The sequence below is a fragment of the Oxyura jamaicensis genome, chromosome 19 (assembly GCF_011077185.1).
Source record: "Oxyura jamaicensis isolate SHBP4307 breed ruddy duck chromosome 19, BPBGC_Ojam_1.0, whole genome shotgun sequence".
Taxonomy (NCBI): domain Eukaryota; kingdom Metazoa; phylum Chordata; class Aves; order Anseriformes; family Anatidae; genus Oxyura; species Oxyura jamaicensis.
The window spans coordinates 9,086,245-9,106,366 of NC_048911.1; the positions used below are offsets into that span (position 1 = coordinate 9,086,245).

At 39.0% G+C, this 20,122-nt stretch overlaps 1 protein-coding gene across 8 annotated transcripts in view; it reads right to left on the reverse strand.

Moving 5' to 3' along the window:
- BCAS3 (BCAS3 microtubule associated cell migration factor) overlaps nucleotides 1-20,122 on the reverse strand; it is a 351,964-nt gene that overhangs the window by 285,015 nt on the left and 46,827 nt on the right. For all 8 annotated transcript variants that reach the window (XM_035343348.1, XM_035343346.1, XM_035343352.1 and 5 more), the window contains exons 8-11: nucleotides 19,469-19,576; nucleotides 16,194-16,270; nucleotides 4,416-4,492; nucleotides 2,618-2,701 (exon numbers count right to left, since the gene is read on the reverse strand). In XM_035343348.1, the coding sequence (XP_035199239.1) occupies nucleotides 2,618-2,701; nucleotides 4,416-4,492; nucleotides 16,194-16,270; nucleotides 19,469-19,576 (346 nt within the window). The remainder of the gene's footprint in view (nucleotides 1-2,617; nucleotides 2,702-4,415; nucleotides 4,493-16,193; nucleotides 16,271-19,468; nucleotides 19,577-20,122) is intronic.

Genomic DNA, 20,122 nt, shown 5'->3' on the forward strand with positions numbered 1-20,122 from the left:
GAAAGATCTATCAAAAATATATGTCTTGGTCATCAGCAACAAAAAGCCTCATGCTTAGTTTGAACAAAATGAACATACAATCAATTATGGGTTCAAATTCAAGCTAAGTGTTTGCTGAATGCCTGTTTCACAAAGATGTCTCCCTTTCCTGCTTTTGTCACGTATTCTGAAAAGAGGTAGGAAAGGGAATAAAACCTATTATTAAACTGATCTTTAATAGCATGGAAATTTTGACTGCTAGGGATACATTATTTTGGGAGCAGGTCTTGAATAGACGGTGAGCTGAAATAGGACTCACCCAGGAACATGGCTAGACCAGAGGTCTCTTCGACAAAACATACCAAAAAAAATAAACAAATAAAAGAAAGGATCACAAGCATGGAAACCTAAGAATGTCTTTTCCTATGTCCCCATCCTTGCTGTATCCAAAAATGGACAGATAGTGGATAATTAGAAGAAGCAATTTCATATCTGTGTTCCCATCTAAAATGAAGCACCTGGATGTTCTCCCATCACTAACACCATCAAGTAGCAATGTGCTTTATTCAGATAGGTCTCCTACATGCTGGTATCGTTATTTACATCACCAACTGCTATCGTATTAAAATACAGACTTTCTGTATTACTTGAACCATATGCAGGAGGTTATCTGTATATAATTGGGTCACTCATACCTACAGTAAGATCCCAAAAACTAGTAAAGAAAGCACTATATCAAGTATTATTCTGACATGTAAATCAAATTAAAAATTCCCCTTTGCATTCCAGTATCTGTCAGCTCAGAACTCTTCCTCTACACTGTTAATAAGTAACCAGCAAGCATTAAAGCTGTAGGTGTGCAATAACACACATCCAATTTAGCAAAATGATAATCCATTTCCCTAACTTTCCCTATTACTTTATCACTGTACAGAAGCTAAAAATTTTCTCTTGCCTATGATCACAGACGTATTTTATCTTCAGTATCTATTCATGTGATGCAACATCTCTGCTTCAGGGTTGGCTTACATTCAGACTAATGAGGGAATTCCTGGATTATGATCCTTAGCAAGTACTGTTCAGGAGGTAAGGTCAACATCTTGGTCTTTATGGGCCTTAAAACCTAGTTATCTATGGTTTGGGGGCTAACGGCTATAATATGTGGGTTTTTTTTGGATTTTTAGTCTGTTGAAACAAATTAAATAGAATAGTACCTAGTCTTTAATGCCTACTGGAATATTTTGACAATCGTTTCATGGTTTAACAAAGCTTTGGAGTGTTCTTCAGTCACGACTGGGCTTGGCTTTGGCAGTATGCTGATCAGGTTTTAAGATTTTGCCACATCTAATCATAACCATGGCTGATCATGCTAACCAAGTTGGTTTTTTCCAACTTACCTATGCTGTAAAAAAATGTGAATGATGTTGAGATTGAAGGAGTTATGGGAGATTTTCTCCCATTTTTCTTTGCAGATGATGAAAGAATGCAAAGAGATACAGCAAATTTCATACGGTACCTTCAGAAGAACAGTGATTAAAAAAAAAAAACTGTGATTTTTCTTCCCACTCCAACCACAGCAAGACTGTGTCTAAAGCTATGCTGATGGAATATGTTCTTTTTTATGTTTTGTTTTCACATGAGATGGCATGACCTATGTCTCTCTTTGTGGGCTTTTGTAACTGTTGTTTTCTTCAGTGACACTGAGCTTTCTGTTCTGTGCTGTCATTTAATTCCTATTATTAGATTTGTTTTGTTGTGTGTATCAGAAATGAAAAGGCTAGTGGTTACAATGAAAGCTTGTAATCAGCATGAAGTTTGCTAGACAATGCCAAAACTCACTCTGTGAGAGTGAGAGAGAGAGAGAGAGAGAAATTACTTGGCAAAATGTTGCAGGCAAGTCCTCAAGGAAAGGAGTGGGGTGGGGTGGGGGAAATAGTAAAACAACAGTTCTGCATATTCTTTGGCTCATTTAAGATTTTTCCAAGCCATGGTCGTTTTCTGATACTATGAAAACGTAGACATTTCTCTGAAAACAGAAGGATATTATAAAGTCATCAGAGCTAAAAAAAAAAAAAAAAAAATGGGCAATGGAACCTATATGTAAACAGTCATTAATAAACTCTAACCTTTAAAGCAAGCTACTAGGTAATTAGCTCCATACTGTGTTGTCATCATTCAGAGAGATTAAAGCATGTAATGCTGGTGTGACTGAGTCCAAATAGCACCAAGTACTTGTCATGTCAGTTTTCATGATGCTAAAAGACTAGTAATTTACAGTGTTGATGTCCAATCATGTAAACTTGTCGTATTATGGATAGCCTTTATGCCAATCTATTTTACTATGATTTTCCTGTAAGAAGGGTTACTACTATGCATTATTTCTTATTTCAAGCTGTTAATAATAAATAAAAGATCCATTCTAAAAGACAGGATTACTTTGCCAAAAACAGTGTCTACTCAGAAATTTTCAGGATCAGGTCCATACACGCGATGCTAATGCTAGCATGTTTCTTACCTTTTTTTTTTTTTTCTATTTCTCTTTTGTGAATGAGAAGGGGAAAAAACAGTACAATTCAGCAGGAAAACTTAGTAATTCTCTTACACGATAACCTCTCCCAGTGGCAAATGATGTACTCACTTTGGCAGCACTAATGACTGTGGCAGTGTAAGACTGAATGTTGTCTCCACAGGCTCCACCACGGGATTGATGGCATCGGATCAGCTACAAGAAGAAAGACAGCAACCAAGTAACTACTATTAAACTACACAAACCCATAACCCATTACCATAGCTTTTGTTTATCGTGTACAGTGGTGTGTTTTTTCCCTACAAACAGCAAAAAGCCCTACTGAGACACTTAACCCCTTTTTATAATCTTCTGGGTGCCACCCAGACTGTCGCGTACTCAACGCCAGTTTTCAATTACAAGATGAGTACTCACTAAGAATTCGTAAACTTTGAAATGGTGGGATTTTTGGTCTGGCAGTAATACCACAAATAAATTTAAATAAATATAATCAAAAGGTTTAGCCATGTATATGTAACTTTAAATATCAGACATTCTAAGAATTTGAATGTGGCTTTCCCCTCCTTTTTATGACAAGCAAGCAAAGCAACGACAAAGGAAGAGAGCTACTTTAAACTTTACATTTAATAGATTAGAGGAATGTACACGGAGTTTACTCTATATTGCTTTCCATCAAATTTAATAAATCAAAACAAGACTCTTCTACCTTCCATCAACCTACAAAAGCAGTTCTTGCCATTGAACTCCAACTAACAATAGAAGCTGTGCTTATTACTAAATAAAATGGCAAAGAACTATGGTTATTTGTCACTGGTACACAGACCATGTTTGCCTGTTTTAACTGTTTTTGCTAAAAGAAAATAAAAAATCACTGTTAGATGTATTTCTTTCTAAAGGTATTACTTTTCTGCTTATACTTAAGTATCTAAATAAAAATAACTGAAGTAGGGAGAAAGGAGACATCCACAGAGAAAATACCTGGGAACACACAAGCTATTTAAATTCATTTTCTGATGTAATTCTTTTCGTTGATCAGTGGTTTATATTTTTGGCAGTAGTACTTTTTAAATCTCAAGTTGACTGGTTTAGTTTTATAAAACCCCGTAAGTGTGGCATTAAAGGAAAGGCAGGCCTGAATTTGCAGAGCAATCAGTTGTGCTTGTAAGGGTATAATAAAGTTATAAAGTCTGCTTCTTTGGTAACTTCTGTTTCAGCCCAAGAAACAGCTATTCCAGGTGCAAGTAGAAGGGAGAAAAACATCTGCTTCAAAATAAAATAAGGAATTAGAAGCTGAAATTAAACTTTTCAAACACTTCAAGCTTTAGTAAGAGTGACAGTTGTTTTGCTTAAGATCTGTTTTCTTCTTATATCTAGAAATAAGAAAAATTAACTTTTTTTTTCCCTAGAGCTTAACAATTTCAGTAAGGATGTTAAAAGAGCAGATTTCCTAATCTACAGAGGATGTTGCTGAGTTGTCGGACAAACCACAGGCTCTGTTCTGACTCGGTTTGCCCAAAGAGAATTTAAGAATCCTTCCTTGCCTTTCAGAGGTGTTTTAGAATTTTCAAATGCAAAATGGATTGATTGAGTCTCTCACTGAGCATATATGTCAATAGCTTTCTTCTCTGCCCACGCTATTTACTCATTTATTAAGTTCATGAACTTAAATCAAATGTGCAGAGTAAAGATATGACACATGAATACCAAAGCACAGCTAGCGTGGGTCAAAGATTAGGTCTGTCATCGTTATGCAAGTCCTCTTACAGATCATCTTTTTTACACAGCCTGTTTCTGAGATTGTTTCTAGATTTCATTCTAGCTCTTGTTTATAGAGCACACCCCCCACCCCCACCGCCCCCCCCCAAAAAAAAAAAAAAAAAGTATTTTTTGAAATTAAATCTTTCCTTACCTTGTTTTCTGCATAAGCAAGCCAACGGCTTCCGAGCGCAATAGGATTCATGTTTGGCCCTGGACATGGATAGCAGCCTGAAAAGTTTTAAAAGGCAGCATTAAGAAATATCTTACTGACTTCTTGCAAGGAATTTTACTTATTGCCAAGAAAACAAAAAGTCTAAACAAAAACCTTTCAGATGCTAATATCACTCAGTGAATGCTTGGATTTTTGTTCCTAAAGATAAGACTGTGGTTAGACGAGCTATTTTGAACAGTTAATTATGTGTAAATAATGGTTTCTCCTTATGTTTGCATTTTTTCATGTCATTTTGATACAGCCGGGTGAGGGGGATTTTAAAAGATTGACTCAATTGGTTCTGTATCTCCATGTTTTAATTAATTTTACTTTACTGACACCTTTCAATTGGTCAACACTTCCACTTAACTTCCAAGCTCTTGTAGATTTCTGTGGTGTGAAAACGTGTATTGTGCTTTTGGTTTTGTTTTTAATTATTCTGCCTTTAGCTTCTCAAACGACTTTTGTGTGTACTTAACTTTAGAGTGAATTTGTCATTCCTTTAAAATCTGTAGCAAATTTTCCATTGTTCATCTGCTTTTTATTAGGTGTTATTAAAAATAGATATATACACATCCATAAGGTGAAAATAAAATGTGCAACAACTGGGAATATCACACTGTTAACTACTAAAATTGAAAATAGAAAATTTAAAACTACTGTAATCAACTAGACAACGGTGAAACAAATTAGAAGCTTAAATAATCTACAACTAAAAGGAGCACGGTGTCCCTCACCCTAATTGCTACTACTGTCCTATTTCCCTGTCCTGTTTCCCCTCTTTTGTTTTTTGTCATTTCAGATCAAGCCCCCTGGGGTGGACGGCTGCTCTTCCTACACCACCGCGTAGCTGTTCCTGCATTTAGCACTCGAGTCCTGCCGCTGTGTCTGAACTTTAACATGCTGGCCCTGCACACGCCTGCGCCGCGTGGTTCCAGCAGGCCGGTTTCAGTGGGATCCTTTGTCCAGGTAGGAGTCTGAAAGTTCAGATACCGAAGTCACACAGATGAAACCACAAAACTGTTTACTGATTAGGGCCCCCGATAACAGGATTTGAGCTTGAGTGTTCAAACTTAAGCTAGTAAACAAAGGCCTTCAGCCACGTGCATAATGCCATTTACTAGACCTAAATCCGTTCTGGTACACAAAAGCCTATATAAATAAGAACTATCACAAAGCTGGGGGGAGAAGGAGGGGACATCAAACAAATGGCCACTCTCTGTTTTCAGCAGTTCCCGCACTAATACAGACAGGTCAGTAATTCTGATTCTCTTTCACTGGTTGGACAAACCCCAAAACATTAAAAAACTTATAGATTTGTCTCTCCTTTTAAGGAGCCCAGGTCAGTCGATCCCCTACCACAGGCAGAAGGAGCACCGCGATGCAGCAAGCGGCATTTTAGAAAAACACAGAACAACAACAAAAACGTATTGAGTACGATCCCATTCTAAAAAGCAACGTATTATAAAAAACATCCAGATACCTATGCTGGTATTCCACCAATGTCTCTTTTTGTCAGTCTTGGATAGTGATCTGCTCATTACCGCGAGAAAAAGCCCATCTATTCACCTTCCTTTGACAAACATCGGGGTCTTTTCTAACAGGTCCCCAAAACGTCCAGAACGTTTCGTGAGGACAACAGGCTTTAAGCTGAGCAGCATCATTTTCCAGGCTCGCAAAACAATGCGAAAGGTGTGGGGGGTATTAACTACAGTGTGCAGACACTGTTTTACAAAGATTTAATGAAACTCAAAGACACATTTGATGGCATTCAGTTGGCACGAGCACGAACAGCTGCTGCACCGCTCCTGCTAAGCCAACAGCTCCAGCTCCTTTTAGACTGGAGCAGTGAGGGTATTGCAAAATTCGGAAGATCACAGCAAGCTATTTCAAAGGTCATGAAGCACTGGAAGGAGAAAAGCAGCAATTCATCGAATTAAATCCATCTCAGGCCAGGAAAGCAAAACCAAGCGAGTATTTTGTAAGGCCTTATCACTGCCTTCATCTCAGGAAGGAAAACGAATCCTGAAGAGATGATGCCACAATTGTTATTGCATTCCAGAAGTGCATAAAATGTGGGTAGCCAAAGACTCTTAAGGAACAAAGAAAGCAAAAAAAAAGGTTGTAAATACAACCCCAGGTAGTAAATACAACCATGTTCTTCCGATGACATTATAGATCATGACCAGTAAGGTTTTAATGCTGACTTCTGCTTCAGGAATCCTCATCTCGGTAAAAACATCCAGGTCCACCAGATTTTATTTAATTTTCTCCCCTTTTACGTTCAAAATAAATCATTAAAAGCTGTCAGATGACAGCCCTCATCACACAGATCTCCACAGTGACTTCAGAATCACTCAATCGCATTTCCTAAATTCTGCAAGCACCTCGTAATATCCTCGCAGCAGAAAACAAAAGGAGTATCACTCAACAGATGCTCTGTAATGCCAAAAGCAAGCACTTTAACAACTCGTGGCAAAAAGAAATGTCTTTCTTGGAAACAGGCGCTGTTTCAATTATTTCTGTGAACTGAAGTAACTGAGGAACTACAAAAGAGCATTATTCTTCGAATCAAACATTAATCATACACAAAGAACAAAGTAAAGTTATCTCAAGAACAGAACTGTCTTCACCAAACCTATTGTAGGTAGTTTGAACTGGATTTGGTCAATTAGATACAGCTCCACACACACATCAGCCAGTTCTAATAATATCCTCCACCGAGGTCAACAATTCAGCTCAGTACTAAACTCCTCTCCGATACGAAAAACAGCATTAAAAAAGAGCCATTTCCTCCCTTTCTTTTTCTTTGCAAGTCTATGCATTTTGGAAACTCGCAGCAGCACAAGGATAAACAAAGGGTTATACTTTATGGGAAGGAAAAGCAAATTGTTTTTCTGCTTTCCAAAAAAACAGCTGGAGTCAGCAGAACATCATCTACTGGGCAAATGGGACGGCAGACACGGCGTGACCTACCAAGCTCCGCCGCCCCATCGCTACAAGCCCAGCTCTCTTAAAGATTAACTTCTATTTCTACCAAACTTCAAAACAACTGAGGAAAAATCCATTCTAAGCAACAACAGCAGCACTTTTAGCATGTTTACAATAAGGATGAACATAATGAGACTGCAGAACTAACTGTCAAGAAGACCAAAGTTTCCAAGTTTTCCTGACAGCACGGAGAGGTCATCCAAGAAAAGATCACGAAGGAAAGTCCTTCCCCAAGTACAGCAAATCGAGCAAGTACTAAAAAACACAAGACCTTACAAGCTTTACTAGCACTATCACCCACAAAAATATAGGTAAAAACCTATGGGAAGCTATTTAAAATGCCTGACGCATACACTTGGTCTCTCTGTGCTTTGTAATGTCACGCAACGGAAATACACTACGTAGAGCTGTGAAAAGGCAGAACGAGAAAAACACCATGCTCAAAGTCTGAATGAATCCAAGCCCTTCTGCCACCTTACCGAGGCACGGTGCCCAAGTCCGAGCCGTCGGCAGCAGGGCCGGAGGGGAAGCGACTGGGCCTTTTTTTTTTTTCTCCCAGCCTTTGAAGATTCCTATCTTTATGCCCATAACAAACACAATCACCTCATCTCATTCTGAAAATTCACACAAATATCCCCTCCTCTCCCTCTGGATCTTTCCACTGATCTATTCCCCTACAGAAAGTAAGGCTCCACTCCTTTCCTTAAATTGTTTGCAGAAGGCCGGTCCTCTAGCTCCAGTGATAGTGGTGCGAGTGTAGAGACAGCAGCCAGGAAGGGAAAGCAACACACCCCTCTCCCCCCCCAGCTTTTACACAAACAGCACATCGGGAGAACACTGTTAAGAGAAGCACAGGGCCATCATAAAGTCATGTCAGCCATAACAGAAATTAAGCAAATAAATCACAAAACATGCCACTATTAAACTCGAATAATTAGTATTGGGGCAGCTCTCTATCAAGCTGCACAGGATTTTCATGGGAAAAACGCTTAAAAAAGAGACAGATACCGATCTGGAGACACAACCTCAGCTCTAGATACACAATCCCAGTGTAGGTGCAGATCTGGGGACTGAACACTGCAAGGAATCCTGATATCTGTATCAACTTGGCGGCTCAATGCTTCACATCCAAGCACGCAATCTGTGGAACCCCACAGGCAACTGAATGCCGAGAGGTATTCGTGCTATCCCCAGCCCCCTTCCTAGGGGCCGTGCCGCTGCTTCCCATGCTCCTTCAGCAAGCAAGGATGCACGTGTCCTAAGGGACTCGGCACCTGTACCTCGCAGAAGGCACGGCAACGGGACCTGGTGGGAAGAGACACGCCGTGCAGGTGGGAAGAGAGGGATTTTAGGAACAGCTTTACCCCAGAAGCAAGCGCTGCCATGGTACAGGCTGTGAGGCTGCCCTTCGGTCCCTGCTGGAAATGTCCCACCCGGCCCTGACAGCTCCATTAAACGAAGAGCTAAGGAAGCTGTTAGCACTGCGAAGTATTCAGGTTTAAATATGCACTAGAAGACAATGTTTCTCTCCAGAAAAATCTGACACTAACAGTCAGTGCTTGTCTGAACTACGTCAGGATTTATTTTCCGTTTACATGAACTGTGTGCTCAGCGCCGAGCGCGGCTCCTTGCCCCGGGCTCTGCTGTGTCTCCTTCTCAGGCCGCACTAAAACCCACTGCAAAATGACGTGCTGTAAACTGCTGCAAATTAATGTGAAATGAATACAGCAAAGTAATTAAAAAGCCAAATCAGAAGCATCCAGAACAATGCAGCTTTTCTCCCAGCACACCCCGACACCCTTATCCGAAGGCACAACTGGTCAGGCCTTCTGTTACAGCGCGCTGTAACAACTCGTACTGCCCAAACCAATGTTACAGTCCTGGGGGAGAAAAACAACAACAACAATCTGTTTCTGATATTTTCCAGCCTTTCATCTCCTTTATCTTGACATTTTGTTTTTTAAATGCAAACCAGTTTAGTAAGTTGTCCTCTCGTGTGTCTGTTTAATTGGAAAAGTGCTCTTTTCTGCAATTTTCATTGCTTCCTTTCCTCGGCTTTCTGAGTTCCTCTGTACTGAAACATACTCGGCCTTTCTTGGGATCAGTTTTAAATATTACCCTCATAATTGCTGTACCTGTTTTTAATGGATGTTCCACACCTCACATCTGCACAACCATTTAAACAGGCAGGTGTGAGCAGCAGCGTTATTATCAAATCTTCTTAGCATTCAGTCTCTGATCCCAAACCATGGGAGAACTGGCATCTCTTTTGGGTACGACAGAAATGCCATTGGGGTAGGATGTAGGGAGCAAACACAAGGAAGCCTGGTCAAGTCAGAAGACCTCCAGGGCTAGTCCCCATCCTAAGGCAAATCTAAGTACGTGAAAGCTCGCTGAGAAAGCAGACTGCTGGCTGAACAAGGTTTTCTCTTTCAGTATGTGAAAACCTATTTCCAGATAGGTTCATTAAAGAAGATGTGTGCTATCAGAAGTGGATGGTTTTTCTAAACATATTTTTCTAAGCAAAATTTCCAAGACGCATATCACTATTCAAGCAAAATTATTTGCCTTTAATCAGTTAAGGTAAATGCCAGGTATCACTTAAATCCATGACGCAGCGTTACTGTGCATTTTTAAATAAACAGCTACAATCCACTAAAGCCATGCTGATTTTCAGTTACTGGATGTAGCTTATAACCAGTGAATCATTCTTTCTAGGTGTTATGAAATACACACCACTCGATAGCACTGAAATTGCAAAACTGCTTTAAGTATTGCAATGCAAAGCAGCCAGAAAACAGATCCATGACAGAGAGCACGGAAAGGGTATTAAAAATAAATAATGGATGGAATGATCCCACTGCTGCAGAAGCATTGTTTATTCCAAGGAAAACAAATCATATAAGCTGTTTTATCTAATATTTTGTGTTTGTTTGGGCCTTTTTTTTTAAGCGTCACCAATCAAACCAAATTTGTTTGTTTATAAACTGTGTAAAGTAATATTGTTTATAAATTCCTTTGGGTTCTATCTAGATGAAAGGCCCTGTGTAAATGTTAGTGCTCTCACACTGTCACATACTTTCCAAAACTCTTCTATTGTTCTTGTACTTCCTTTTGTTTAAGTATCACCCATAAAAACTGAGCAAAAGAGCAAACCAGCAGGATGCACCCCACTGTGAAATCATACTTGCCATCCAGGGTGGTTTTTTTAAATCATAATGACATTATCATTACTAAAACACTAAAAAACATACCCAGAAGTGAAGTGAAAAACGTTACATACTCATATATATCCGTGTTACATTCACAGCAGCCTCGGTCCTGCAAAGAGCTGCAATCTGTGCAGTCCTGGACTGGAAGAACAGAATCCCCTCACGTAAGCTCAGGGAAGGACCACAGATCTTTATTTTTACCATTATTATTATTACAGGGACCTCCTTTTCCTGTCAAGTCTAACATGGAAGTTTTAAGTTTTTTACTGTTACCCTATAGGTCTAAAACCAGTACCAGAGTTTTTACTAAATATATCTGTGGCCTTTAACGTTTATGAGGCTTGGCTGTTTAATTTAGAACAAATTTGACTGATTTGAGGACAAACTATTTTTTAATCTTACGTTTATTTTCTTTCTTTTTTTTTTTTTTTTTGTTCAATTGGACAATGATAAATAATAATGTGACCACAGAGGTTACTGTTCCTGTAGAGGAGGACAGTGTAAGATGGCCTTGTTTTGGCCTGTAAAATTAAGGATTTGGGCGATTTAGACAAAAATAACCTATAAAGAAACAAACAGAATTTCCTGTTCTGCATATAATTTTTAAACCTGTCTAAACCGGGAGATATGATGGATATACATCTTGGGTATCAAGGCCTTGTTTCTGTCCTTATGCTATTTTTCTGTTGTATTTACACTTACACACTTATATCCTGCACTACACCAAATATACCAAAATACCCTGCAAGTAACAAAGACATTTGTTTCCATAAATCTAGTGTGTTGCCCTAAGACTTTTTCAGAAAGTATTTCAGTTATCCTGTAATAAACTGAAATCCCAAATTCAGAAAAAAAAAAAAAGCTTTTATAAATGATGCTGTTAAAACATAAACAAGATTACATCGCACGGAAGGCAGTTACAGACCACATGAAGAAGTGTACATAAACTACATGTACGGGTGCACATACATATGTAAATAGATATGTATGTAAAAATTGCTAACATACAATTCACAGGCATGTTGTTGGCTTCTCTTCACTGATCAAAAAACCTCTCTGAAACAGGAGCTTTCTTCCCACCTGCCTTAAGGGCTTTCAGTCGGAGCTGAAGAGCCTCCCTCCCCAGACACAGGAATCCTATCAATGATTATACCATGTGGGATGTCCAGGATAAATGCCACTTACTCATCACACTGGAGAGGGGAAATGTACATTCTTCAAGAAGTTCTGTTTGTAACTCCTCAGGCATTCAACCTTTCCACGAGACATCCAGTGTTTTTACTTCAAAGCAAAGTCAGCAAACTGCTCCCTGCGTGACCATCAGGGAAGAGGAATTCTAACCGAGCTAACAAAAACGTACAAAAAAGCCTAGATGACTTCCAGATCAGACCTGCGACAAACTGAAACCAACAGATTATTTCTTGCATGTGAATGTCAGTGAAAATAGGAATAGCACATCCAAATTGCAGATCAGAGTATCAAAGACAGTGTTTCTTCCTTATTTTCAGAGGTGCAGGTAGGGTGATTTTAATATATACTGAATAATTTTTGGCCTGTGGTTAGGCAAGTCTTTTGAGACTTTATATACAATAAAGTACTCTGACTAAAATCTGGAAAATTACCTCTTAAGGCTCTAGCTGTACAGCATCAATAGAAATGTGGTGCCAGCTAATGGCTGCAATAACTGTCTTCATCCCTAGAGAATAATGGATGGAGAATATATCAATAGGAGGAGTGGAAGGGCCAGAGAAACTGAGCAGGCACTAGTTATCAGACACAAAGATGATGCCACATGCATGATGTTATCTGTGATAATCTTTACTTAGGGCCCAGGGGTGGGAAGGATATTCTTTATAGAGAAGAAAGTATCCATCAGGCCATATTCATAATCATCAATGTTCCACTAAGTAAGCATTTTTGGAGGAGGGTTGTAGGAGCACTGATGTAATAGAAATCAATGAAATTCAGCTTTTCTGCATCTGTTCTTTAGAGCAAAGTAGGAAGAAAAGCCTGTGTATCACTTTCGTTTCTCACTGCTCTATCATATGCAGTACCCAGCAAAAGGCCCTGAAGGAAATGTTACACGAACCCTTAACTAGTTAAAAATCTCTTTAAAATCCACACCTTAACATTCCCAACCACCAGCAAGAAACACGTTTTTATTATAGGCATCAAACGAATTTTTGAGGCTTGGTCACATGAGCACTTAGAACAGTGCAGGTTACCAAATTGCTCTTTGCCTTTATCTACCCCTTGATGCAAATCTTTCCTTAATGAAACGGAGCTGGCTCAGAGCGGAGGCACGAACGAGAAGGGAGTGCCATACAACACTCACAGCCAAGGGTTCTTTGCAGACTGAAGTTAGGGCTTTCCTTAGCTGACACGTAAAAATAAGACAACCTCACTGGGTAGGTTAGAGGATATCCTGGCAATTTTTCTATGGCTACGTACAGCATATTTTCCACTCCAGTTTAAGCAACTGTCTTAAAGTCAATGCCAATACGGGAACACCTGTATGCTGACTTTTTCTTACAAGGCACCAATAAAATCTGCTGGCTGGCTGCCATTCAAGCAAATCAGCACATTTCCATCTAATCACATGCAAAAAAAGATCAGAACTGTGTCAGATTTGCCCACTTAGCTCTAAAAAATGAGGAAATGCAGGAGTTAAGAATTCCAACAGCAGCACAAACTTGACCATGTTCTACATCCTGAATATTTTATGGTATATTTATTACAACAATATATTAAGCTATACATTCAACCACAAAAACAAAAACAGAAAGACAAATACCACTCATGTGCAACACAGCTGCATTAGCATCGCGAAGGAACACCAAACTTCACAATTCCTGACACTGTTTTTAATTCTGCATTCTGCATTTAATTTCTATATGTAAATAGTCAACAAAACGGGGAAGAGCTGCTGCTTAATTATGTTTCGTCTTAGCTGTCTCAGTGTGGTTCTAGGGCCCCCATGCTACTCAGCTGATAGGACTGATGTGATTTCCACATCATCACCAAGGCCTTGTTTTAAAACATTTCCTTTTCCTACACAATAGTTTACACAGTAAAAGAAACATCGTCAAATATCTAGTGATTCCCATTTAGTATTTTTGACCTTTTAAGCCATCACTTCTGACCAAAAGCAGTCAGATAACACAGCTGAGGATCTTCTTCATGAAGAACCAACTCCCCGGGCAGCGCTGACATCCTCACTGCTGCGCTGCATCGGGATGGCTCCAGACGGGACATGGGCTGATCACTCTGCAGAGCAGGGATGCTCCAGTGATGGAAACAAAAAGACCTTTTGCCAAGCTTACTTTTAGGGATTTGTACTTTTCCAATTTAAACTGATGCTGCCCTCTTCTATAATAAAAAAATAATAATTAAAAAAAAGAGAAGAGTTCAGCTGCTGGCTGGCTGGCTGACTGTCAGAACCCAACGCAGCTAACTAGGTAGCTCAATTACATCAAATTTCAAACACATCAGAGTAACTTAAGCCTTTAAAGATGTACTTTTAGATCGAGGAGATTTCAGCAGACAGAAAATCTGAAAGCTTAGACAAAAGCTTTACTGCAGCCTTCAACATGCCAGAGCATAACACCCGCTTGACAGCATAAGCTATTAAGTGAAACAACTAAGCTTCAAAAGCCTCGGAACAACCAGGAAACCCCTCCATCGAGGGGAAGGGCACGTCTTCTGCCCAGTCACACCTCCTGGGCACGGGCAAGCAGAAGCGGTGACAGGGAGAGCCGCGGCAGCTGGAGCCGTGGCAGCGCTGTGCAACGCCAGCCACGAGGGGTGCCCAGCACCGAGGGCTGCACCTGGGGCAAGAAGAAGTCTGAGAACACCCCGAGTTGGTCACACTGCTAACCAGCACAGGTGGAGAAACACATCGTGAGTTGTGATGCTTCAGGAGTTTAGGGTTTCAAATCTTTTGCTTTTCAAATCTATTTGCAAAAGCTTTATTTTTTCCTCAAAATTCCACTGCCGTTTCACAAAAACACACTGAAAACTGACAGGGTTAGGAATAGGATATCGCTGATCCTTAAATACAGTTCAGTGAATTCATTTTTAAGAACATATTGCAGTATCGTTTTTGCCAGTAACTGCAATTAGAAAAGCACAAGAATTGTCAAAATACACATTCAGTTTTGTGGGGGTTTTTTGTTTGTTTTTATTTTAACCTAGAATAAATCAAGGCTTGTACCCTACTTCTCTTTGGTAGATTAGAAAGGCAGAGTGAGGAACAGGAGAACACAAACACGTCTCTTCCCATGAGGCTCTCTTTACCGAACCCTAGCAGATTCTTCTGCATCTTACATCCATGCATAGGAGGAAACTGACACCTATTGGCAACTTTAATATTACTGCATAATGGTGCTTCCAACTCTTACAAGAAGTAGCTCCTTCTAGCTAGGTTTTTCTTCATACACACAGATAATACGGAAAGATAATTTAGAACTTTTACAATTGTCATTGAAAATACACTCAGGAAGTTTCAGATTTCCTTCTTAATGATAAAACTCCAATCTTTCCAAACTAAATAATGATCTCTTAGTACTCTACACATTTTAAGAGGCTATTCTAACTGATAAACACTAGCACTAAGCACTTGGAAAGATACAATTTTGCTTTTTTTCTGTTGTGAATGCTTCCTTGGTGTTCAGCATTGCAAAGACGCACACAGTCTTGCAGCAGGTAAATTGCATCCTAATCCTACCTGCATCCTGTGACAGATCAGAGCAAAAGCCGCCAAAAACATACCATCTTTTACCATCTTTCTCTACTACCTGTCAATTACCGTGTTACAGATGTTGGGGCAGAAAACGGACACAGTAGTGGAATAGCTTTGGGAGAGCATCTTATCTGTTAGAATAAATTCCCTGCTACTATGAGGCAAGTAATAAGCTACAGAAGGATAAAGGGAAGCCTGAACAAACAGCTCCTTTGTGCTCAAGATACATGAAAAAGTTCCCGCAGGCAAGTACCTACCTGAAGTTTTTCCACTACAATACATTTCTGACCTGCTTGAGTTTTGGGGCCTACTAAAGTAAGGACAAATAAAAAAGTAAATGTATCTGCTTGACTAAGGAACAACAGAAAATAAGCGTGCAAATTGCTGTCCATTTGTTTTTGAACTGCTGCTTTTACATACAACCTGAAACGCAAAACCTCGAACTTCTGCATATATTTGTGCCTAACGAACAGAAAAATACTTCAGCTACTTGGGGAAGTAATGTAGGTGCTCTTCACAACAGTGGGAAATTAGCTATAGTAATAAATAAATGTAAAAGAAAAAGCACAATGAGTCACAGCTTCACAAAGTAACAACTTGGATTTTTTTTTTGAAGCAACAGATTTCCTGAAATTTCAACTGCAGCCATAGAGACCTGCAGATGCTTTCAGGACTTAAAAGCAAAAATTAAAAAAAAAAAAAAAAAAAAAAAAGAAACTGCTTTATCTCATGCCACCACTAGAGCAAGAAGACTGAAGCCAGTATTATACATACTTGTGACGAAGAATTTTTTGGTAAAAGTACAGCTGTCGAAGGCGGCGATTTTCTCTTGCAGGACTACAACAAGTATTCTGAAAACACAGAAATGGAACGTGTACTTTAAACATTAAATGCATTGGTTTAAAGATTCAATATCTAAATGTAATTATTTCAAAAGCATCAATATAAATTCTACAGTGATAAACTGCCAGGTTACCAATACATGGCAGTTATTGAGGATTCTCTCTCATCCCAACCACATAACCTTCATTTCAGGAAGTACACAGATCTGATACAGAACAACACAGCATATTTATGATATACCTCCTGCAGTAAAAGCTCCATTAAAAAGAAAGAATGGAATTGCAAAGATCCTGAATTACTTTCAATGACTCAAATAACAATCAAATCAACAATCAGTAGAACACGAGCTAAATTAGAATTAACCCCATTGCCCATCTCATTGCAAATTTATTAAACCACCAGGTTTTTGTTTTCTAAATTTTTTTTTCAAAGACCAACACACAAATCTGTGTGAAACAGGATTTGTGTCAATCAGCAAAATTACAGGTGCATGTTTATATATTCACTTGTACATTGACACCTTGCTATTGTGAAATATCTGTTCATTACTTAAAATAAAGTAACACAAACCACCACAGCTATGGCTATGAAATGCCATACTGCCTAAATGAATAGAGGCCAAAGATGCAAATTTGGAAAGTGCAACACCTTGAAAGTTTTGTAACTAGGGTACAAATTCTCCTACATTAATGACTTTTCAAAAACAAATTTTTGAACTCTTGAAATAACACCACCACGTGGGGAGCTGACAAATAAACACATCTGTTGGCTATCTGGAACTTTTAGCAGTATGACAAAATTAGTAAGAATCTGATAATTACTTCATTGAGAAGAATGAGATTTTTAGTTAACTGAAAATTATGGACCATCATTAGATGTTCTAATAGTTTTAAATTTAAAGATACGACATGGCAAACAATAAATCACATCACTCAATGACTAAATGATGGTCCTCAAAAGAAAACACCAGTAATAAGATATTACAATACTGAATAGTGTTTAAAAAGATGCTCAATCACATCAGTCTCAACACATGCCCTTTGGTAAATGGTGATGCTAATCTCCCATCAGTGTGAAAACCAACTAGTAACTCCTCACTCCCCCTTTTTAACTGTTTAGTCACAAGAACACCTTTTTCCCAGGACAGCTCAGTACCTGCCAGAGTCTTTGCTGAAGAACTAACTCAAATCAAACATAAACCTTACCTACATGCTTGCTGATATTTTCATATTCGAGTTATACTTGTCATGATTTCCATTTTCAAAACTGTATAAGCACCCCTAAATAGGAGGATTTATTTTTGTCTGTCATTCAATTTTGCTTTTTGCTATTAAACTGGAGGCACTCAAAAGGCATGTAGATGCAGTGCTTAGCGGCTTGGTCTAGTGGTAGACTTGGCAGTGCTAGGTTAACAGTTGATCTTAAGAGTCTTTTCCAACCTGAATGATTCTATGACTCTACTAATTTTATCAACACATTTTTCAAACAACTTGGATTGCATCTCTAGTTCCCCAGATGGCTCCCGAAGCCTTTCCAGTAGGCTGGTGTAACACTAGCCACTTCCATTTCTCTGGCACAGAAACTGATCCAAGCAATAAGCCTTGTTCTGTGCATTGAATTCCTTCAGAACTCCCAACATCTCATCCCTGGACTTTGCCACTGCTCTGTTTACCAGTCTGCCTCAATCCAGAACCAAGGAGAATACAAATTCTTGGAAGGAAGGCAGAAATGAAGGGTCACTTTCAGACAGACGTCTTTTACATTCACAGACCTGCAATGCTAGCAGGGAAGCACGTGCACACCTTCACAGGGTGTTTGCCAAAAGGAGAGGGCAGAACAAGCAACTCAGTGAGAGGGACTGAGATGTGTAGTCACAGAAGAAATGAACGTAAGATATCTTATTTGCTTGTCGCCCTTTTATTGTGGAAAAGATGTTCCTGCATAAATCTCAAATTTTAAAAAGTACAAGTTATAAATTCTGCAATTCCTACAAATATTTGTTTCAAACAAAATAATACTTTCAGCTAAAAGGCATCTTCCAATCACCTAAGATGAAGGAGAGAAAAACAACAGAAGCCTACAAACTCCAACTCCTTCCACAAGGCCTGTAAGAAAAAGTTAGCAAATGAATAATGGAAAGACTTTTACTGCATGTGCAAGTGTGAAGTACATACAGACAACCTCTGTATATTTGATTGTAGTATTTCCGGATCCTGTACATTTTTGTTTTCCGCTCCTCGAAGGTGTACTGTCTTTCTCTATAAATGAAACCTACCTGATGGATGATTCTAGAGTAGAAATACATAAATAATAAACAGTTTTCCCTTCTTCTGCGACTCAAGTTTTATTTTAAATTCAAACTTTGGACTCCATTAGTCTATTGTATGGTTAACGCACCATTAGCGCTGCACTTGGCCACATTTAATGCATTTTCAATCTGAAATAGTGAGCTTGCTGTGGATAACAACAGAATCTGATACGTTCCAGAAAAGCAGCTACCCTGGATACAGCCACACAGCTTTGAAGTAACTTTTCCATTTTTACCACTTAGGAAAAGAAACATTAGCACCTGGAAAGACTTTTTAGTTGGGAGAGACTTTGAATGATGATTTGCCTTTTGACTGTTTTTACAATTGGATTTTTCTTCTGCTGAGAGGCCAGGCTGGAAAGATTTACTATCATCACACTGCACACTAGGGAACTTTAAATTTTTCAAGGGACAGTTGCACAGATAAGTATTGAACTCCTAACAGGCTTTTAAAGGAACAGGGACCTATTCATGGCACATAACTCTCACCAACTCAACCACTTCAGTGAAACTGTTTCTTGATATAATGCTCCTACAATAAGCAGATTGACTGGGGATAAGAAGCACTACCATCATTTACTTCTTTAAACATATTTACACCTTCAAAATCTCATTACATAATTAGTTGTGGTATTAAAGGTGTCTGGTCCGCTGTACTACTTTTCTTCTGCAACTTTTATTTGGCCTAGTTTGGACATTAACGTGTAAGTTTTTAAGGCAATGGAGAAGCATACTGCCATACCCAAACCGAAATACTACTTGAGAAATGGAAAACAGAAGCTACGCTTACAGCAAAGTCAAAATAGTAAAATCAGGGAGTGCACATACCAGAACTTGTACTCATAATGGGAATTTTACATGTCCTAACACAGGAGGAGTATACAGGAAACACCCTTACCTTTTATTGCAATGCAGATCATAAATAGGAGTTTTGAACTGGATGGACTTGACCATCTCTCCTGTTCGCAGAGAATAGAGGTCCACACAGCAGTAAGGTGGGCTTGTGCTAAAATGAATACAGAAAGACGTGAGTATAACAAAGAGAGAGAATTTGTCTAAATTGATATTCAAATTATTTTGATGGGACAAAACAAACCTTCAGAAATCTAGCATAATGCTGTAGAGAACATGAGTTTAATATAAGCTTTCTAAATGTAGGGAAGGTATGATTACAAATCGAGATACGATATCCACAATGGTCAAGAGAACTCATGCTGTGCAACCAGTTAGCAAGCACTTAGTTTCCTTTGTCCCATACTTACTTCACTCCGTGCAACAGCTGAACCATATGACTATTTATTTGATAGAGACACATTACACAGAACTTACATTACATCTCTGATGGACTTTTGTTTGAGCTATATAGATCTTTTCAACTGCTTTGTGTCACTTTTATCATTTAAATATAAATAAAACTCTAGGGCCATTCCTTAATAAAAAGGCTTGCTTTCTTTTGAGAGGGAGAAAGTGCTGAGTGTTCCGATAGGGCTGGGGAAGGTAGTGGTGGAAACCATTTTACAAGCTGAGAAGAGGCTTTGATGTGGCAGTTCTT